General features: G+C 48.0%; 1 protein-coding gene across 2 annotated transcripts in view; it reads left to right on the top strand.

The window, feature by feature from the left end:
* The window catches only part of LOC144951870 (sodium-coupled monocarboxylate transporter 1-like), a 41,471-nt gene that overhangs the window by 9,350 nt on the left and 9,859 nt on the right, over window positions 1-22,262 (top strand). For both annotated transcript variants that reach the window (XM_078882218.1, XM_078882217.1), the window contains exons 5-11: window positions 731-885; window positions 1,823-1,963; window positions 5,807-5,936; window positions 8,972-9,060; window positions 17,199-17,311; window positions 19,509-19,576; window positions 21,588-21,674. In XM_078882218.1, the coding sequence (XP_078738344.1) occupies window positions 731-885; window positions 1,823-1,963; window positions 5,807-5,936; window positions 8,972-9,060; window positions 17,199-17,311; window positions 19,509-19,576; window positions 21,588-21,674 (783 nt within the window). The remainder of the gene's footprint in view (window positions 1-730; window positions 886-1,822; window positions 1,964-5,806; window positions 5,937-8,971; window positions 9,061-17,198; window positions 17,312-19,508; window positions 19,577-21,587; window positions 21,675-22,262) is intronic.

Raw genomic sequence — 22,262 nt, 5'->3', positions numbered from 1 at the left:
TTGAGTGGATAGGTCGGTGGGTGAGTGGATGGATGGGTGGGTAATTGGTTGAGTGGGTGATTGAATGTGTGGATGGGTGAGTGGATAAGTGGGTGGGTGAGTGGATGAGTGAGTAGATGGATGGGTGTTTGGGTGATTGGATGGGTGGGTGAGTAAATGTGTGGATGGGTGAGTGAATGTGTGGATGGGTGAGTGGATGGATGGGTGTTTGGGTGATTGGATGGGTGGGTGAGTAAATGTGTGGATGGGTGAGTGGATAAGTGGGTGGGTGAGTGGATGAGTGAGTGGATGGATGGGTGTTTGGGTCATTGGATGGGTGGGTGAGTAAATGTGTGGATGGGTGAGTGAATGTGTGGATGGGTGAGTGAATAAGTGGGTGGGTGAGTGGATGGATGGGTGTTTGGGTGATTGGATGGGTGGGTGAGTAAATGTGTGGATGGGTGAGTGAATGTGTGGATGGGTGAGTGGATGGATGGGTGTTTGGGTGATTGGATGGGTGGGTGAGTAAATGTGTGGATGGGTGAGTGGATAAGTGGGTGGGTGGATGGGTGAGTGGATGGATGGGTGTTTGGGTGATTGGATGGGTGGGTGAATAAATGTGTGGATGGGTGAGTGAATGTGTGGATGGGTGAGTGGGCGAGTGGACGGACAGGCGGGCGATACGACCGGAGCGGCGTTTCTGAAAGGTCGATTGTGCGTCCACCCCCTCCCCCCCCCCCCCTCTTGCCAGGGAGGCCTTAAGGCCGTAGTTTGGACCGACGTCTTCCAGGTGGGAATCATGGTGGCCGGTTTCGCGTCGGTCATCGTGCGCGGAGTCGTCGTGGTGGGCGACCTGAGTCACGTGTTCAACGTCTCCTCCGAGGGCGGCCGCCTCAACCTCCTCGAGTAAGAAAATCCATCTGTGCGGCGCTTCGAGCGTTATCTCCCACCCGGTGCGGGGGGGAGCGGTGGTGCAGAGGTTGGCGCGCCGCGCTGCGAACCCGGCGACCCGAGTTCGAATTCCCGGCCAACACTGGCGACGATTGTCTGAACCGATCCTGGGCCTACCCTAGGTCAACTCAACTTCAATTGAGTACCTGGTGCGGTATGTAAATACATCGCCACTGGGGAGACAAAGGCGGCCGGGCGTGGTGTTGACCACCCACCCCCCTCTTGTGTGCCGTGCCTGCCTACCTAGGTCCTCGCTAACAGCACTTGCCCCAACAGTCTGTTAAGGCTACACGGGGGAGCTTTGTCTTTGTTTGGAGTTTTTCTCGACGTGAAAAACTCCACATTGGTGAGTCGATTGAAACATGCTCCTCTGCCCATTGTCTACCCTCAGAGGTTTCCACTTCGTTGTCCACCCGTTGCTATCCACCCATTGCTTGACCACCTCCTGTACACCCGTTTTTGTCCACCCCTCATTGTTCACCCATAGTTGCCCACCGACCAATGTCCACCTCCGATTGTCCACCCATCAATGTCACCACATCTAACTTTCTACCAATCATTGTCCACCTCTAAGTCCACCTCGCAAATATCCACCTGCCCTCCTCCCCATCGCTGCCGACCTCTAAGCGTCGTCCATTCCTCATTGCCAAACCATCACATTTCAGAAACCGATTGTCCACCCATCAATGTCCCACATCTAAATCTCCACCCATCGTTTTCCACCTCTAAGTCCACCTTGAAAATATCCACCCGTCCCACCCCATCGCTGCCGACCTCTAAGCGTCGTCCATTCCTCATTGCCAAACCATCAAATTTCAGAAACCGATTGTCCACCGCTCATTGCTCCACGCACCATTGTCCACCCCCCCTCTCCCCACTCCACCCGCGACAGTTTCGACCCGGACCCACGACGCCGCCACACGTTCTGGACGATCATCGTGGGCGGAACGTTCACCTGGGCGGGCATCTACGGCGTCAACCAGTCCCAGGTGCAGCGCTACATCTCCTGCCGCAGCCTGCGACAGGCAAAGCTGTGAGTGCGTTTGGCGTTGGCACTGATTCTTCGCGTTCTGCAGATGTAGATGCCGCTGGTTCTTCACGTTTCTGCAGATGTAGATGCCACTGGTTCTTCACGTTCTGCAGATGTAGATGCTGCTGGTTCTTCACGTTCTGCAGATGTAGATGCCACTGGTTCTTCACGTTCTGCAGATGTAGATGCCGCTGGTTCTTCACGTTCTGCAGATGTAGATGCCACTGGTTCTTCACGTTCTGCAGATGTAGATGCTGCTGGTTCTTCACGTTTCTGCAGATGTAGATGCCACTGGTTCTTCACGTTCTGCAGATGTAGATGCCACTGGTTCTTCACGTTCTGGAGATGTAGATGCCACTGGTTCTTCACGTTCTGCAGATGTAGATGCCACTGGTTCTTCACGTTCTGCAGATGCAGATGCTGCTGGTTCTTCACGTTTCTGCAGATGTAGATGCCACTGGTTCTTCACGTTCTGCAGATGTAGATGCCACTGGTTCTTCACGTTCTGCAGTTGTAGATGCCACTGGTTCTTCACGTTTCTGCAGATGTAGATGCCACTGGTTCTTCACGTTCTGCAGATGTAGATGCCACTGGTTCTTCACGTTCTGGAGATGTAGATGCCACTGGTTCTTCACGTTCTGCAGATGTAGATGCCACTGATTCTTCGCGTTCTGCAGATGTAGATGCCACTGGTTCTTCACGTTCTGGAGATGTAGATGCCACTGGTTCTTCACGTTCTGCAGATGTAGATGCCACTGGTTCTTCACGTTCTGGAGATGTAGATGCCACTGGTTCTTCACGTTCTGCAGATGTAGATGCCACTGGTTCTTCACGTTCTGCAGATGTAGATGCCACAGGTACTTCACGTTCTGCAGATGTAGATGCCACTGGTTCTTCACGTTCTGGAGATGTAGATGCCACTGGTTCTTCACGTTCTGCAGATGTAGATGCCACTGGTTCTTCACGTTCTGCAGATGTAGATGCTGCTGGTTCTTCACGTTCTGGAGATGTAGATGCCACTGGTTCTTCACGTTCTGCAGATGTAGATGCTACTGGTTCTTCACGTTCTCCAGATGTAGATGCCACTGATTCTTCATGTTCTGCAGATGTAGATGCTACTGGTTCTTCACGTTCTGCAGATGTAGATGCCTCTGATTCACGTTGCGCAGATGTAGATGCCACTGGTTCTTCACGTTCTGCAGATGTAGATGCCACTGGTTATTAATGTTCTGCAGATGTAGATGCCACTGATTCTTAACGTTTTGCATATGTAGATGCCACTGATTCTTCACGTTCTGTAAATGTAGATGCCACTGATTCTCCACGTTCTGCCGATGTAGATGCCACTGGTTCTTCACGTTCTGCAGATGTAGATGCCACTGGTTCTTCACGTTCTGCAGATGTAGATGCTGCTGGTTCTTCACGTTCTGCAGATGTAGATGCTGCTGGTTCTTCACGTTCTGTAGATGTAGATGCCACTGGTTCTTCACGTTCTGCAGATGTAGATGCTGCTGGTTATTCACGTTCTGCAGATGTAGATGCTGCTGGTTCTTCACGTTCTGCAGATGTAGATGCCACTGGTTCTTCACGTTCTGTTGATGTAGATGCCACTGGTTCTTCACGTTCTGCAGATGTAGATGCCACTGGTTCTTCACGTTCTGCAGATGTAGATGCCACTGGTTATTAATGTTCTGCAGATGTAGATGCCACTGATTTTTAACGTTCTGCAGATGTAGATGCTGCTGGTTCTTCACGTTCTGCAGATGTAGATGCTGCTGGATCTTCACGTTCTGTAGATGTAGATGCCACTGGTTCTTCACGTTCTGCAGATGTAGATGCTGCTGGTTCTTCACGTTCTGCAGATGTAGATGCTGCTGGTTCTTCACTTCTGTAGATGTAGATGCCACTGGTTCTTCATGTTCTGCAGATGTAGATGCCACTGTTTCTTCATGTTCTGCAGATGTAGATGCCACTGGTTCTTCACGTTCTGCAGATGTAGATGCCACTGGTTCTTCACGTTCTGCAGATGTAGATGCCACCCGTTCTTCACGTTCTGCAGATGTAGATGCCACTGGTTCTTCAAGTTCTGCAGATGTAGATGCCACTGGTGCTTCATGTTCTGTAAATGTAGATGCGACTGGTTCTTTACGTTCTGCAGATGTAGATGCCACTGGTTCTTCATGTTCTGTAGACGTAGATGCCACTGGTTCGTCACGTTCTGCAGATGTAGATGCCACTGGTTCTTCACGTTCTGCAGATGTAGATGCCACTGATTCTTCACGTTCTGCAGATGCAGATGCCACTGGTTCTTCACGTTCTATAGATGTAGATGCCACTGGTTCTTCACGTTCTGCAGATGTAGATGCCACTGGTTCTTCACGTTCTACAGATGTTGATGCCACTGGTTGTTCATGTTCTGCAGATATAGATGCCGCTGGTTCTTCACGTTGCACAGATGTAGATGCCACTGGTACTTCATGTTCTGTAAATGTAGATGCCACTGGTTCTTCATATCCTGTAGATGTAGATGTCACCTATTCTTCACGTTCTGCAGATGTAGATGCTAATTCCCTTTGGTGCTCGTGTTTCTACATTCCTGAAAGACTTACCAAGAGATGTCTCGAAAGTGGCTCTCTTCTTCTCTTCATAAGTCGACTTGTGACAGGCAATAGCATCGTGAACAGCCGCAACTGGACACACGGGGAACATTATGAGACCTCCTTTACCAGTGGCAAAATATAGTAGTAGGCTATTACCCTTTAAACTGGTACGCCTTTTGGCGTCATCTGGTCCAACACCAATGGAGACTAGGCTCTAAGAATAGCTGGCTCGGGTTTGGACCAATCAATTTCAAGGACAGTGCATATCATTATCAGAGTTGTTTCTTTTTGTTTGAATTTTGACTGCTTGTGTTGTGGTTATTGCAAACATGATGCCTTGTATAAAGGTGTCAGTTTTGTACCAGTCGAAAGGGTAAAACCCTATTACTATAGCTTGCCACTCGTAAAGGAGCTCTCGTAGAGTAAATGCTTACCCCGAGCTCTCAATACTCTGATAGTGCGCTGTTTTTGAGTTGTACGCCTTTTGGCGTCTTCTGGTCCAACACCAATGGAGACTAGGCTCTAAGAAAAGCTGTCTCGGGTGTGGACCAATCATCTTCAAGGACAGTGCATACATTATCATTATCAGAGTTGTTTCTTTTTGTTTGCATTTTGACTGCTTGTGTTGTGGTCATTGCAAACATGATGCCTTGTATAAAGGTGTCAGTTTTTCACCAGTCGAAAGGGTAAAAACCTACTACTACACGGGGACATGTTTGTTCATATCTCTGAAAGTCCGTTAGTCGAGTGCTCGTAAGTAGAGGAGACCCAGCATCTTTGGCCCCCCTCTAGCTCGACTCAGCCTTCAACGTGAGCCCCTTGTGCGGTATGTGTGTGTGTAACAACATGGGGAGACAAAGGCGTTCGGGCGTGGTGTTTGTATTTTTTACTTTTTTTTTTTTATATTTTTTCTGCCGGCCTTCGTAGTTTCTCGCTGACAGCGGATTGCCCCCCCCCCCCCCCGCGAGCCCCCCCCCCGCAACCTCCCCCCCCCCACGCCATGCTGAGTGTGTCTCTGTGACAGCCAGATTTGCTGAATCAAAAATCCGGCTGTGACGGTCCCACCTGATGACGGAGACTCGTTGTTGCCTCCGAAACGTCGTGATTTTATTATTATTTAATTTTTTATTAATTTTAATTTCAATTTTTTACCTACGTGGTGACTTTACCGAAAGAACTAAGAGTATGAATCCTTGCAGTCACGAAAGCTTCAAGTCTAGAATGTGTCTCTGTGGTTGTGCCCCAGGTCTCTGTACTACAACCTGCTCGGCCTGTGGCTCATCCTATCGTGTGCCGTGCTCTCCGGCCTCATCATGTTCACCATCTATCACGACTGCGACCCCTGGACAGCCGGCATCGTCGGTGCGTCTGACCAGGTGCGTAGCGGCTGATGCTGCTGCTGCTCCAGCTGCTGCTGCTGCTCCAGCTGCTACTGCTGCTGCTGCTGCAGCTGCTGCTGCTGCTTCAGCTGCAGCTGCTGCTTCAGCTGCTGCTTCAGCTGCTGCTGCTTCAGCTGCTGCTGCTGCTTCTGCTCCAGCTGCTGCTGCTGCTGCTGCTTCTGCTGCTGTTGTTTCTGCTGCAGCTGCTGCTGCTGCTCCAGCTGCTGCTGCTTTAGCTGCTGCTGCTTCTGCTGCTGCTGCTGGTGCTTCTGCTGCTGCTGCTGCTGCTGCTTTAGCTGTTGCTGCTTCTGCTGCTGCTGCTCCAGCTGCTGCTGCTGCTCCAGCTGCTGCTGTTTCTGCTGCAGCTGCTGCTGCTTCCGCTGCTGCTGCTGCTCCAGCTGCCAACACTTGCCAGAGCTCTGCAGGTCACCCTCTGTTAAATCATTGTTTCATTGGTACAATGTGTTTCATTGCTACAATGTGTTTCATTGGTACAATGTTTCATTGGTACAATGTTTCATTGGTACAATGTGTTTCATTGGTACAATGTGTTTCATTGGTACAATGTGTTTCATTGGTACAATGTGTCTCATTGCTACAATGTGTCTCATTGCTACAATACGTTAGCATTGGTACAATGTCTTTCATTGGTACAATGTGTTTTATTGGTACAATGTGTTTCATTGGTACAATGTGTTTCATTGGTGCAATGTGTTTCATTGGTACAATGTGTTTCATTGGTACAATGTGTTTCATTGGTACAATGTATTTTATTGGTACAATGCGTTTCATTGGTACAATGTATTTTATTGGTACAATGTGTTTTATTGGTACAATGTGTTTTATTGGCACAATGCGTTTCATTGGTACAATGTGTTTCATTGGTACAATACGTTTCATTGGTACAATGTATTTCAATGGTACAATGTGTTTCACTGGTACAATGTGTTTCATTGGTACAATGTGTTTCACTGGTACAATGTATTTCAATGGTACAATGTGTTTCATTGGTACAATGTGTTTCACTGGTACAATGTGTTTCACTGGTACAATGTGTTTCATTGGTACAATGTGTTTCATTGGTACAATGCGTTTCATTGGTACAATGTGTTTCATTGTTACAATGTGTTTCACTGGTACAATGTGTTTCACTGTTACAATGTGTTTCACTGGTACAATGTGTTTCACTGTTACAATGTGTTTCACTGGTACAATGTGTTTCACTGGTACAATGTGTTTCATTGGTACAATGTGTTTCACTGTTACAATGTGTTTCACTGGTACAATGTGTTTCACTGGTACAATGTGTTTCACTGGTACAATGTGTTTCATTGCTACAATGTGTTTCACTGTTACAATGTGTTTCACTGTTACAATGTGTTTCACTGTTACAATGTGTTTCACTGGTACAATGCGTTTCATTGGTACAATGCGTTTCACTGGTACAATGTGTTTCACTGTTACAATGTGTTTCATTGGTACAATGTGTTTCATTGGTACAATGTGTTTCATTGGTACAATGTGTTTCATTGGTACAATATGTTTCATTGGTACAATGTGTTTCATTGGTACAATGTGTTTCATTGGTACAATGTGTTTCATTGGTACAATGTGTTTCATTGGTACAATGTGTTTCATTGGTACAATGCGTTTCATTGGTACAATGTGTTTCACTGGTACAATGTGTTTCATTGGTACAATGTGTTTCATTGGTACAATGCGTTTCATTGGTACAATGTGTTTCATTGGTACAATGTGTTTCATTGGTACAATGTGTTTCATTGGTACAATGTGTTTCATTGGTACAATGTGTTTCATTGGTACAATGTGTCTCACTGGTACAATGTGTTTCATTGGTACAATGTGTTTCATTGGTACAATGCGTCTCACTGGTACAATGTGTTTCATTGGTACAATGTGTTTCATTGGTACAATGCGTCTCACTGGTACAATGTTTCATTGGTACAATGTGTTTAATTGGTACAATGTGTTTCATTGGTAAAATGTGTCTCATTGGTACAATGTGTTTCATTGGTACATTGTGTTTCATTGGTACAATGTGTTTCACTGGTACAATGTGTTTCATTGGTACAATGTGTTTCATTGGTAAAATGTGTCTCATTGGTACAATGTGTTTCATTGGTACAATGTGTTTCATTGGTACAATGTGTTTCATTGGTACAATGTGTTTCATTGGTACAATGTGTTTCACTGGTACAATGTGTTTCATTGGTACAATGTGTTTCATTGGTACAATGTGTTTCATTGGTACAATGTTTCATTGGTACAATGCGTTTCATTGGTACAATGTGTTTCATTGGTACAATGTTTCATTGGTACAATGCGTTTCATTGGTACAATGTGTCTCATTGGTACAATGTGTTTCATTGGTACAATGTGTTTCATTGGTACAATGTGTTTCATTGGTACAATGTTTCATTGGTACAATGCGTTTCATTGGTACAATGTGTTTCATTGGTACAATGTGTTTCATTGGTACAATGCGTTTCACTGGTACAATGTGTTTCATTGGTGCAATGTTTCATTGGTACAATGAAACTCAACATCACGCATTTAGAGCATTTGGCTGCTATAACATTTCACCTAATCATCCTGCTACCGCTGATAATGCTGATAATGCTGTTGATGCAGATTATGCTATTGTTGCTGTTGCCGATGATGATTGCTGATGATGCTGTTGATGGAGATGATGCTATTGTTGCTGTTGCCGATGATGATGGCTGATGATGCTGCTGATGATGATCCTGCTGTTGATGATGATCATGCTGATGATGATGGCTGATGATGTTGCTGTTGATGATTTTGCTGCTGATGATGATGACACTGGTGATGATGCTGATGATGATGATCGTGCTGATGATGATGACACTGGTGATGATGCTGCTGCTAACGCTGATGATGACGCTGCTGATGATGATCGTGCTACTGATGACACAGGTGATGCTGCTGTTGCTAACGCTGCTGCTGCTGCTGATGATGATGATGATGACGCTCTTGGTGTTCATCTGCAGCTCATCCCCTACTTGACCCTCGACATCCTGCGGGATTTCCCTGGCGTCCCAGGCCTCTTTGTGGCCTGCGCCTACAGCGGAACGCTCAGGTGAGTGAGATGTTAACTACCTCGCCTGGTGCACAGGAGGTCGTGGGTTCAATCCCGACCCTGACGCCTGCTGCTGTATATTTGGAGTTTGCGTCTCTTTCATCATCATCACGGTGGCTATGAGATGTTAACTACCTTGCCTGGTGCACAGGAGGTCGTGGGTTCGATCCCCACCCTGACGCCTGCTTCTGAATATTTGGAGTTTGCGTGTCTCTCTCTCATCATCATCACGGTGGCTAGGAGATGTTAACTACCTCGCCTGGTGCACAGGAGGTCGTGGGTACTATCCCGACCCTGACGCCTGCTGCTGTATATTTTGAGTTTGCGTCTCTCATCATCATCACGGTGGCTAGGAGATGTTAACTACCTCGCCTGGTGTACAGGAGGTCGTGGGTTCTATCCCGACCCTGACGCCTGCTGCTGCTCTATATTTTGAGTTTGCGTCTCTCTCTTTCTCGTAGACAAATCACGTGGATTTAATAAGTATTTGGTGAGAGGCAGTGGGTGGTGAGGGGGCAGCGGGTGGTGAGGGGCAGTGGGTGGTGAGGGGGCAGCAGGTGGTGAGGGGCAGTGGGTGGTGAGGGGCGGTCGTGAAGGCAGCGCCGTTGACAAGAGGCAGATGCTCGATGCGGTTGAGTGTGCGCTGGGTGAGTGGGTGAGTGGGGTGAGTGGGTGAGTGGGTGAGTGGGCGCGGGGTGAGTGGGTGAGTGGGCGCGGGGTGAGTGGGTGAGTGGGCGCGGGGTGAGTGGGTGAGTGGGCGCTGGGTGAGTCGGTGAGTGGGCGCTGGGTGAGTGGGTGAGTGGGTGAGTGGGCGCTGGGGGTGAGTGGGTGAGTGAGTGGGCGCGGGGTGAGTGGGTGAGTGTGCGCTGGGTGAGTGGGCGCTGGGTGAGTGGGCGCTGGGTGAGTGGGTCAGTGGGTGCGGGGTGAGTGTGGGGTGAGTGTGCGCTGGGTGAGTGTGCGCTGGGTGAGTGGGTGAGTGTGCGCTGGGTGAGTGTGCGCTGGGTGAGCGGGGTGAGTGTGCGCTGGGTGAGTGTGCGCTGGGTCTGTGTGGGGTCAGTGGGCGCTGGGTGAGTGTGCGCTGGGTCTGTGTGGGGTGAGCGGGGTGAGTGTGCGCTGGGTGAGTGTACGCTGGGTGAGCGGGGTGAGTGTGCGCTGGGTGAGTGTGCGCTGGGTCTGTGTGGGGTGAGTGGGCGCTGGGTGAGTGTACGCTGGGGGTGAGTGTGCGCTGGGTGAGTGTGCGCGGGGTGAGCGGGGTGAGTGTGCGCTGGGTGAGTGTGCGCTGGGTCTGTGTGGGGTGAGTGGGCGCTGGGTGAGTGTACGCTGGGGGTGAGTGTGCGCTGGGTGAGTGTGCGCTGGGTGTGTGTGGGGTGAATGTGCGCTGGGTGAGTGGGCGCGGGGTGAGTGTGCGCTGGGTGTGTGTGCGCTGGGTGTGTGTGGGTGTGTGTGCGCTGGGTCTGTGTGGGTCAGTGGGTGCGGGGTGAGTGTGGGGTGAGTGTGCGCGGGGTGAGTGTGTGCGCTGGGTGTGTGTGTGGGTGTGTACGAGTTTACGAGATGCGGCCCTCCTCATCCTCTTGGAGGAGGATGAGGAGTCTCCCTGCCACGTGCTGAGTTGGGTCGACGCCACCTTTGAGACGCCGGCTACTGGGAATCAGCTGTTCCTTTTTTGTTGTTTTTATTGTGGAAACATCTCGCGTCCGAGATGTGGAAACATCTCGAACCCGAGATGGCGCAAGATTCCGCAAGATATCCTGAACGCGCCGTGCCCCAATCGGATCTTTCGACAGCGATCTCAAACCAATACCACGCGGGCTATACCCCCCTTCAGTTTTTAAATATCTGGACATCTCAAACCATTTCTTTTTTATTTTAATTCCACATCCTCCCTCGTAGCGTACGTCGCTATATCCGGACGTTCTGGACGGCGTTGTCGTCCTGGGCTCAGCTATTTAAAACTCAATTTGGAACCTCATTTGCCAGTAAAAATATGATAATTGTTTTTTTACCCTTCTATCTGGCAACAAAACTGGCATCTTTTTTTTACAAGGAGTCATGTTTACATAGACCACAATACCTGCAGTCATAATGCAAACAAAAAACATAACTCTGATAATGTACGCACTGTCCATGCATTATGACTGCAGGTATTGTGGTCTATGCAAACATGACTCCTTGTAAATAAAGGTGTCAGTTTTGTTACCAGATAAAAGGGTAAAAAAAACAATTATCATATTTAAAACTCGTTGGTTCTTTCGGTAAAGTCACGTACCCGGCCGGGTACGGGTAGGGTACGAGTATCGGGTACCTGATTGCGACCTCTGGGATGAAGCCATGTTGCAGGCGCGGGTGAGTTGATTCTACCTGAAGACGGAAGCTTGTGTTGCCTCCGAAACGTCGTGATTTTAATTTTATTTTAATTTTATTTTTTATTAATTTTAATTGTTTTACCTACGTGACTTTACCGAAAAAACCTAAGAATATGAATCCTTGCAGTCACGAAAGCTTCAAATCTAGAACTGATTCTAGGAACTTGAGTAGTGAGAAGAGACAAGACGTTGGGAAATGAGTGACAAACGGTGACTCACCAGTGACTCACGGCCTACCCGTACCCGTACCCGGTCGGGTACGGGTAGCCGGGTATCGGGTAGGGTACGGGTATCGGGTACCCGGTTGCGACCTCTGCCACCAGGGCAAGATCAGAGAGCGACGCGTAAAAGGCGACCGGTACAAAGACAATGCCACTACCAGCGTCGGTCAATCAGTGCGGAAGACAATTGCCCGCGTGTTATCAGAGCCGCTGTGTTGGTTTGCATGTTCACCACATTGCACTGCGTGTGGTTAACGAAGCAACTTGAATCCGTTGCAAAATATTGATATTCGGTGTCTGAACATCTTGACACGACTCGTGTTTTATTGCCAGGAATGACATACAGCCTATTGCTCTTTGGTTCTGTCGGTAAAGTCACGTGGAATGGAAATAATAAAATAATAAAAATAAAACATAATAAAATAATTCTCACGACGTTTCGGCCACAACGCAAGCAGCCGTCTTCAGGTGGAGAACAGGTCCGTCAAGTAGACAGAGTCTGAATGGCACGCCCCAGGCTTGGAGCGACTATTTAAGCTGGGATGGAGGGGCGAAGAGAATTAAATAACGACGTTTCGGAGGCAACACAAGCTTCCGTCATCAGGTGGAACAACCCCAGTAAAATGGTTTTACTGTAGTGGGTAAAGAGAGCTGTATGTGACAAACGATTATATAGGGTAAGAGCAAGGGAGGAGGGATGAGGGTGGGTATGGATCCTTGCAAGAGTATGGATCTTTGCAGTCACGAAAACTTCAAATCTAGAACACAACCTATTCTTATTTTTTCGTACTTTGATACTGGCAAAACAAACAAAAAAAGTCCCATTTTGAGAAATCGAATGCAGGCATCGATTTAAAACACTGGTCAACACACTTTTTCTGGCATAAGGTATTCCAACGGTTTTAAGGTAATTTTGGGGTGCTGATTCCAAATCTGGCATCAGTTTTTGTCTATCACATCAGGTTTTTAAGAAATCAAATATTGCATTTTCAATAAAAACTGCAGAAGAAAAATATTAAATAAATGTGGATATCTACATAAAATTATATTATAAACACACTATCCTAAAAATACAGCGCCATATTTTAACACTAAAGTAGTCACTGACTCGCAACAACTTGCAATCATAAGTGACAGAGTTAATTTCGGGTAAAATCAATGTAAATGGGGTATGCCGATAGCATAAAAATGAGATGTGATGGATCAAATCTGAGATCAGATTTGGAATCGGCACCCTGAAATTAGTCTAGAACAGCTGCAAAAGTCCAGGCCAGAATTATTTTTTTGTTGACCAGTGTTATCTGAATTTCAACTTAAAGCCTTCGTGACTGCAGGGATTCATCTTCTTAGTTCTTTCGGTAAAGTCACGTAGAATTGAAATAATAAAATAATAAAAATAAAACATAATAAAATAATTTTCACGACGTTTCGGCCACAACGCAAGTAGCCGTCATCAGGTGGAGAACAGGTCTGTCGAGGAGACTGTTTGCAATCCCTCCCCTGTCCCCCCCCCTAGTCAAATGTGACACGTAAGGAGATGAAATAGATGTAAGTCCTCTACACGCATGGGTGTTCTCAGGCCCCCGTTGTTTAAGTGCGCCTTGCACAGTAAATCCACTTCATTGTTCGTATTATTATCATTGGGGGAGCACAGGTGCGAGTGAGATAGTGGTGGTGGTGGTGGTGGGCAGCAGGGCAGGTGAGATGACTAAGAAAGAACATCCATTTGACACGAAACCCCTTTCAAAAGCACTTTGTCCCCAGCAGTTTAAACACGAGCACAAGTGGATCTTGACTACGTGGAGTGTGTCTGCGCGTTCGTGTGTGTGTGTGTGCTCAGCTTTCAGTGAAGTATCTAGTGCCGGTGTGTGAACACCGGCACTAGGGAGACAAAGGCCCCCATAGAGACCGATAGAGAAAGTAAGAGACGCATGGAGACCCAGAGAGACGCACCAAGATCGCACATTAAACCCGCGTGTTGCCTGCCCTCCTTCGAGAGCGGAACAGCAACAGAACGGGAACTCAAACCTGCGATCCCTTATCAGTCACCCCGTGGCCTTATAAATCTCAGCGTTCATCCTACAAAGTCCCATCACAAGGGAGAAACACAAACGAATAGACGATCACCACCACTACACTCACCACGAGTACACTCACCACTAGTACACTCACCACTACACTCACCACTACTACACTCACCACTAGCACACTCACCACCACTACTACACTCACCACTAGCACACTCACCACTAGCACACTCACCACCACTAGTACACTCACCACTAGTACACTCACCACTAGTAAACTCACCACTACACTCACCACTTGTACACTCACCACTAGTACACTCACCACTAGTACACTCACCACTACTACACTCACCACTAGTACACTCACCACTAGTACACTCACCACTACACTCACCACTTGTACACTCACCACTAGTACACTCACCACTAGTACACTCACCACTACTACACTCACCACGAGTACACTCACCACTAGTACACTCACCACTACTACACTCACCACGAGTACACTCACCACTACACTCACCACTACTACACTCACCACTACTACACTCACCACTACACTCACCACTACACTCACCACTAGCACACTCACCACCACTAGTACACTCACCACTACTACACTCACCACTAGCACACTCACCACCACTACTACACTCACCACTAGTACACTCACCACCACTAGTACACTCACCACTAGCACACTCACCACCACTAGTACACTCACCACTACTACACTCACCACTAGCACACTCACCACCACTACTACACTCACCACTAGTACACTCACCTACTAGTACACTCACCACTAGTACACTCACCACTGCACTCATCACTAGCACAATCACCACGAGTACACTCACCACTACATCCCTGTCAACCTCTTATCAGTGCCCTACCTTATTACGGACCAATTCAGGACCTATCGGTCACCCCGTGCCACTTATACATCTCAGCGTTCATCCTACAAAGTCCCATCACAAGGGAGAAACACAAACAAATCGACGCAATTTTTGTTTTGCCCGTATTGAAACGGCTGTGCGCCTATGGACCTGAAAAAACTCAATTCCCCTGTACAAGAATACGGGGTAAAACCGTGCGGGTTGACACGGTATGCGAACTTTCTCTCCCTCCCTCTCTCTCTCTGCTGAAGCCCCTCTCGTCTTTGGGCAGCAGCAGCCAGCAGATCTCAACATTGGCACAGCAACTACTGCTGTTGTCATCATTGACAGGCAGACGAGTGTTTAGCGATGAACGTGTTGAACGTTGTGCTGATGCTGCTGCTGCTGCTGTTGTTATTATTATTACGACGAGGTTAAATATCGATGTGGCGTCGTTAAACCCCGCGTCCAACCGCGACACACGAAGCCAATGAATAAATGGTTCGTCGCGTAGACAAAACGTGGACAGTGTTACCCAGTTTGGCATACACCGGTAGTGATGATAATAACAACAACAACGATAATCAACACATTCCTCCTGCGGAGGGAGCTGGTAGGAACGTTGGGTTGCTCGGTCAATGGCCTGCAGGGTCAACGGCGGCGTGGTGTATTCCGCAAATATGGCCGACTGTGAGGGCGGGCACAAGCCGGCGTGAGTAGGTGAAACGTTGAGTTTTATAAGGGCACCACGGGGTGACCAGCCCCTCCCCACCCAGCCCCACCCCTCCCACCCCCCACCCAGCCCCACCCCACCCTCCCCACCCAGCCCCTCCCCACCCAGCCCCACCCCTCCCACCCCCCCACCCACCCAGCCCCACCCTCTCCTCTTCACCCAGCCGCACCCCTCCCAATTTTTGGATGCACGACGGACGGACGGACACAATAATCCACTGGTGGAACCAGGTGGTTCCTACCAGTGTAATTCCATTTATAGAGCGGCTCTTCATCAAGGATATCAAAGCGCTGTACAGGACACAGCAGCAGCTGCATAAAATAATGACATTATTAATACAAAAAAATTAAAATCCATTTACTAAATGAACTCAAAGTTGAATAAGCGGAAGCGTTTAACAATAGGGGTTTTAAAAAAACGCAATTTTTAAACAAAATTGTGCCCCAGACTCAGAGAGAGAGATTTTTCGATTTAAAGCTTTCGTGACTGCAGGGATTCATCTTCTTGGTTCTTTCGGTAAAGTCACGTAGAATGGAAATAATAAAATAATAAAAATTAAACAGACCTGGTCTTCACCTGAGGACGGCTGCTTGCGTTGTGGCCGAAACGTCGTGAGAATTATTTTATTAGGTTTTATTTTATTATTTTATTATTTCCATTCTACGTGACTTTACCGAAAGAACCAAGAAGAAGTGGGAGAGATCTTTCCGATGTTTCGTGGAAGAGCGTTCCACAGCCTGGGGGGCTGACACGGGGAAATAAATCACGGTCGACCACATAATCCCCCAAGGCTCGTAATGATGATATATAATATTCAAATATGCTCAAAATGTCCCCGCCAAATATATTGCTATACAAAATAATGTCTATGCTATGTAAATAAAAAACAACACTTTGCTAAACCTTGGCCACAATATCTGGACTTGTCTTCATATAAATCAATGCATATATTTATTTTACGATTTAAAGCTGCTTTCGTGACTGCAGGGATTCATCTTCTTGGTTCTTTCGGTAAAGTCACGTAGAAGGGAAATAATAAAATAATAAAAGTAAAACATAATTAATTACTTATTTTATTTTCACGTAGAAGGGAAATAATAAAATAAAAATATTACGTAATAAAATTAATAATTTTTATGCTTTTTTATAATTATTTTATTATGTTTTATTTTTAAATATTAATTTCATTATTATTTTTATTTGTATTTTATTATTTCCCTTCTACATGACTTTACCGAAAGAACCAAGAAACATAGATTTCTGTTTGTATGATTGTGGTTATGGTTGTACTTTATTCAACCCTAATCTCTGCCATTACATTACAACGAAACAAGAAATGGTAAAAAAAAAAGTAAAAACAGAGCAATGCAATTCAATGCACTATTAGACGTTATTTGTAAATATAAATAAAAAGTCCATCCCATGTGTTAGTGCATTTTTAAATATTTTAGGCAGAAAATTCGTTGAAAAATGTTGATATTTTTCTGGGTTGGGACCCCCAGACACCCTGGAAGATTTGGTCCCCCCCAATGTTGACTCCATGGCTACGGCCTCGGCATCCCCCGTATCTTAGTGGACCTTGAGGGGGGGGCAGGGGGGGGTAACGTGTCCTTGTCGCCGTGGTGTTTGTCGGAGAATGGGGCCCGGCGCACGCGAGGTTGAGCTGCGAGAACCGTGACAATTCGTCGGATGATGACGACAACGATGACTACAACCTGATTCATCAGGCGATAGCCAGAAACTTTGTCTTCGTGTCACCCCCCTCCCCCCACGTCCTACCCCCCCTCCCCACATCCTACCCCCCCTCCCCCCACGTCCTACCCCCCCCCACGTGCTACCCCCCCCCACGTCCTACCCCCCCCCACGTCCTACCCCCTCCCCCCACGTGCCCCCCCCCCCCACGTGCTCAGCACGGTCTCCTCCAGCATCAACGCTCTGGCTGCCGTGACGGTGGAGGACCTCGTGAGGCCGTGCTGCCCGAGACTCGACCCACGCACCCTCTCCCGCCTCTCCATGGCCGCCAGTACGTGAGGGGGGGGGGGCGGGGGGGCGGGGGGGGGGGGCGGGGGTGGGGTGGGGGGGTGAGGTGGTGGGGGGGGCCCCTTTTTTTGGTGCCTTCAGTTGTGCCAGGAGCCGTCGTCGCGTTTGCCCGCTGGGTCGCACGGGGCTGGAGGGTTTCGTCCTCGTTGGAACTCATCAGCGCAGACCGCCATCGGAACTGGGGCAGCGATGAGACAAAGTCGCGACTGTGGACAGGTTTCATCCTCACTGAGACTCATCAGCGTAGACCGCTATCAGAACAGGGCAGCAGTGAGACAAAGTCGCGACTGTGGGCCGGGTTTCATCCTCACTGGGACTCATCAGCAGAGACCACCATCTCAACGGGGGGGGGGGGGCAGCAGTGAGACACAGCGCGCGACTTGTGGGCCGGGTTTCATCCTCTTTGGGACTCATCAGCGTAGATTGCCTTCGGAACTGGGGCAGTGGGTGAGACACAGCCGCGACTGTGGACCGAGTTTTGGGCATCATTGGGACGGGGGCCTCTGTTCTGCAAGTCGCAGGCAGCGCGTGCATCCCTTTGTTCCCGGCCCCTGCGATAATAATCGCTGCTGTAAATTTCGATTTAAAGTTTTCGTGACCGCAGGGATTCATGTTGTTGGTTCTTTCGGTAAAGTCACGTGGAAGGGAAGTAAAAAAAAAACATAATAAAATTTAGATTTAAAGCTTTCGTGACTGCAGGGATTCATCTTCTTGGTTCTTTCGGTAAAGTCACGTAAAAGGGAAGTAATACAATAATAAAAATAAAACATAATAAAATTTCGATTTAAAGCTTTCGTGACTGCAGGGATTCATCTTCTTGGTTCTTTCGGTAAAGTCACGTAGAAGGGAAATAATAAAATAATAAAAATAAAACATAATAAAATTTCGATTTAAAGCTTTCGTGACTGCAGGGATTCATCTTCTTGGTTCTTTCGGTAAAGTCACGTAGAAGGGAAGTAATAAAATAAGAAAAATAAAACATAATAAAATAATTCTCACGACGTTTCGGCCACAACGCAAGCAGCCGTCCTCAAGTGAAGACCAGGTCTGTCGGGGAGACAGCGTCTGAATGAACACCACCAGGCTTGGAGCGTATATTTAAGCTGGGTTGGAAGGGGGGAAGGGCGCCTTGACAAAATAATTTGCATATCAAGATGAATTTAGCATAATTATGGAAAATGCAGGTATGTGATTAGTACTACCTGTCTCCCCGACAGACCTGGTCTTCACCTGAGGACGGCTGCTTGCGTCGTGGCCGAAACGTCGTGAGAATTATTTTATTATGTTTTATTTGTATTATTTTATTATTTCCCTTCTACGTGACTTTACCGATAGAACCAAGAAGATGAATCGCTTCTGTATTTTGACGACGACGACGATGATGATCATGATGAGAACCCAGGGATCAAACCGCAGTCAACCGCGAGTCTCAAATGACCCGCTGGCAGACACGTGGATGCGTGAGCAAAGCACTCTGGCAGCAAAAACAAACTCAAACCATCGGCGGCTCCTGAAATGTATTTTGTCTTTTTCTTCTTGGTTCTTTCGGTAAAGTCACGTAGAAGGAAAATAATAAAATAATAAAAATAAAACATAATAAAATTATTCTCACGACGTTTCGGCCACAACGCAAGCAGCCGTCTTCAGGTGGAGAACAGGTCTGTCAAGTAGACAGAGTCTGAATGGCACGCCCCAGGCTTGGAGCGACTATTTATGCTGGGATGGAGGGGCGAAGAGCGTCTTGACGAAATAATTACGTGTAATTTTGTGTTGTTTTAGGTCGTCATCGTCGTCGTCGTCAAAATAAATTCGTGCGGCTGTGACGTTTCAGCAGCAGCGGCAGCGGCGGCGATAGAGGAATGGCTCACGTTGTGCTGATGACTCCCAGTATGGACGAAAAGAAACCGCGTGCATGTTCGCTGCTGCTGCTGCTGTCTGTCAAATGTGATTCTGACGGCTGGGCAAAGATGAAGACGAGCACAGCTACTTCGGGAACCGCTCATGGCTGTTTTTCTCTTTTTAAAAAAAAATGTTTTGCACAACAACAACAACGATAACAACAACAACAAACAGCAGCAGAGGCAGATTGCCTCGCCCCACGTGGCGTGTCACGCGAAACCTCGCTCCTGGTAACCCAACGCGCTCTGATTCCTCGCTCACCCACCCTCCCCTCCCCCCAGGCCTCCTCTACGGCGTCGTGTGCATCGCCATGGCAGTGTTGGCGTCCGTAATGGGCAGCCTCCTACAGGTGAGGGCAGCGTAGCCCCCACCCCCCCACCCCCCCAGGGGGCAGCGTCTCAGAGGGAGCGTCACATGGCAGGGTCTCAGGTGCAGCGTCCAAGGGATTCAAGATTTGAAGCTTTCGTGACTGCAAGGATTCATACTCTCTTTTCGGTAAAATCACGTGGGTGAAAAAATGATGATAAAATAAAATAATAATAAATGACAAAAATAATAAATGAAAATAAATTATGATAAAATCAAATAATAATACATGAAAATAATAATAATAAATGAAAATAAATTTCGATTTAAAGCTTTCGTGACTGCAGGGATTCATCTTCTTGGTTCTTTCGGTAAAGTCACGTAGAAGGGAAGTAATAAAATAATAAAAAATAAAACATATTAAAAATAATTCTCACGACGTTTCGGCCACAACGCAAGCAGCCGTCCTCAGTTGAAAACCAGACGCTGTCGCCTCGACAGACCTGGTTTTCACCTGAGGACGGCGAAAGAACCAAGAAGATGAAAATAAATTATGATAAAATAAAATAATAATAAATGAAAATAATAATAAATGAAATTCAATTATGATAAAATAAAATAATAATAAATGAAAATAACTCAATTAAATCACGACGTTTCGGAGGCAACACAAGTCTCCGTCTTCAGGTGGGACCGTCACAGCCAAATTGACGGTATCTTGATTGAATTGAGTTATTTTCATTTATTCTTATTATTTTTTTTTCCTACGTGACTTTACCGAAAAACCTAAGAGTGAGCATCCAAGGGGCAGCGTCCCAGGGCAGCGTGACAGGGCAGCGTCCCAGAGGGCAGCGTGACAGGGCAGCGTCCCAGAGGGCAGCGTGACAGGGCAGCGTCCCAGGGCAGCGTGACAGGGCAGCGTCCCAGAGGGCAGCGTGACAGGGCAGCGTCCCAGAGGGCAGCGTCCCCATATATCCTGTAACAGGCTGTAGGGGAAAGTGCTGTTAGTGAGCAGCACCTATGAAGGCTACCGGCGCTGTGGCACACGAGGGGGTGGGTGGCCAGCACCACGCCCGGCCGCCTTTGTCTCCCCAAGTGGCGGGCGATGATTTTTCCACAACGCAAACGAGGTAATCATTTGAGGCCGAGTCGACCTAGGGGAGGCTTTAGGAGCGGTTCAGATGATCGTCACTGGCGGTGTTTGCCGTGAGCGGGAGTCGAACTCGGGACGCCGGGTTCGTAGCGCAGCGTCAGCGCTCGCCGCTGCACCAGTTAGCGATGATGATGATGACGATGATGATGACGATGACGATGATGATGATGACGATGATGATGACGACGACGATGATGATGATGACGACGATGATGACGACGATGATGACGACGATGATGACGATGATGATGATGACGATGATGACGATGATGATGACAATGATGATGACGATGATGACGACGATGATGATGACGATGACGATGATGATGACGACGATGATGACGATGATGACAACGATGATGACGATGATGACGACGACGACGATGACGATGATGACGATAATGATGACGATGATGATGACGATGATGATGACGATGATGATGACGATGATGATGACAGTGATGATGATGACGACGATGATGACGATGATGACGATGATGATGACGACGATGATGACGACGATGATGACGATAATGATGACGATGATGACGATAATGATGATGATGACGATGATGATGACAATGATGATTATGATGATGACGACGATAACGATTATGATGATGATGATGACGATGATGATGACGATGATGATAATGATAATGAAGCCGCTGCCACGTTGGGACGATGCGCGCCCGTGACTGCGAGGTTTGAGACGAGGTCGAGGGGGCGAGGGGGGCGAGGAGGTCGAGGGGGACAGGAGGTCGAGGGGGGCGAGGGGGGCGAGGGGTGCGAGGACGCGAGCCCTGACGAGGCACGGCCTGCCCCAGGTGTGAGCGCGGCCCCGGGCAGGTGAGAACACCCACGTGACGGGCGTGTTTGCGTGCTGCGCCGATTGTTGTAGGCGGCGCTCAGCATATTCGGCATGATGGGGGGTCCCCTGCTGGGCCTCTACACGCTTGGAATGGTGTTCCCCTACGCCAACTCGAGTGTGAGTACCTACCTCGTGCCGTGGCCGGAGCTCACCCGGTTGAGTTCCAAGCGTGTGCGCGTGTTTGTTTTGTCCTGCCGCTAAAGAGAGCGTGGGATCGGAGGTTGTATTTGATTTGGATTTTTCGTTTCCTCTAATTCTGGTGACCCGAAGTCACTCTCGCGCACGAGACTCTTCTTGAGTTTGCTCTCATTCGGTTGAACAAGATCACCATCTCATTCGCTCACCATCTCACTCGCTCAATCACTTACCCACTCACCCACCCATCTGACTCACCCACCCATCTGACTCACCCACTACTCATTCACTCACCCACCATCTCACTCATCCACCATCTCATTCACCCACTCATTCATGCACCCACCATCTGACTGACCCACTCATTCACTCACTCATTTATGCACTCGCCCATCATTTCATTCACCCACTCATTCATGCATTCACTCACAATCTGACTCGCGCACTCATTCACCCACTCATTCATGCACTCACCCATAATCTCATTCACCCACTCATTCACCCACTCATTCACCCACTCATGCATGCACTCACCCACCATCTCGCTCCCCCAATCATTCATGCACTCAC

Source organism: Lampetra fluviatilis, chromosome 64 (assembly GCF_964198595.1).
Source record: "Lampetra fluviatilis chromosome 64, kcLamFluv1.1, whole genome shotgun sequence".
NCBI classification, from domain to species: Eukaryota; Metazoa; Chordata; class Hyperoartia; order Petromyzontiformes; family Petromyzontidae; genus Lampetra; species Lampetra fluviatilis.
Note: the sequence above shows the minus strand (reverse complement) of the source record. Positions and strands in the feature narration are given on the sequence as shown.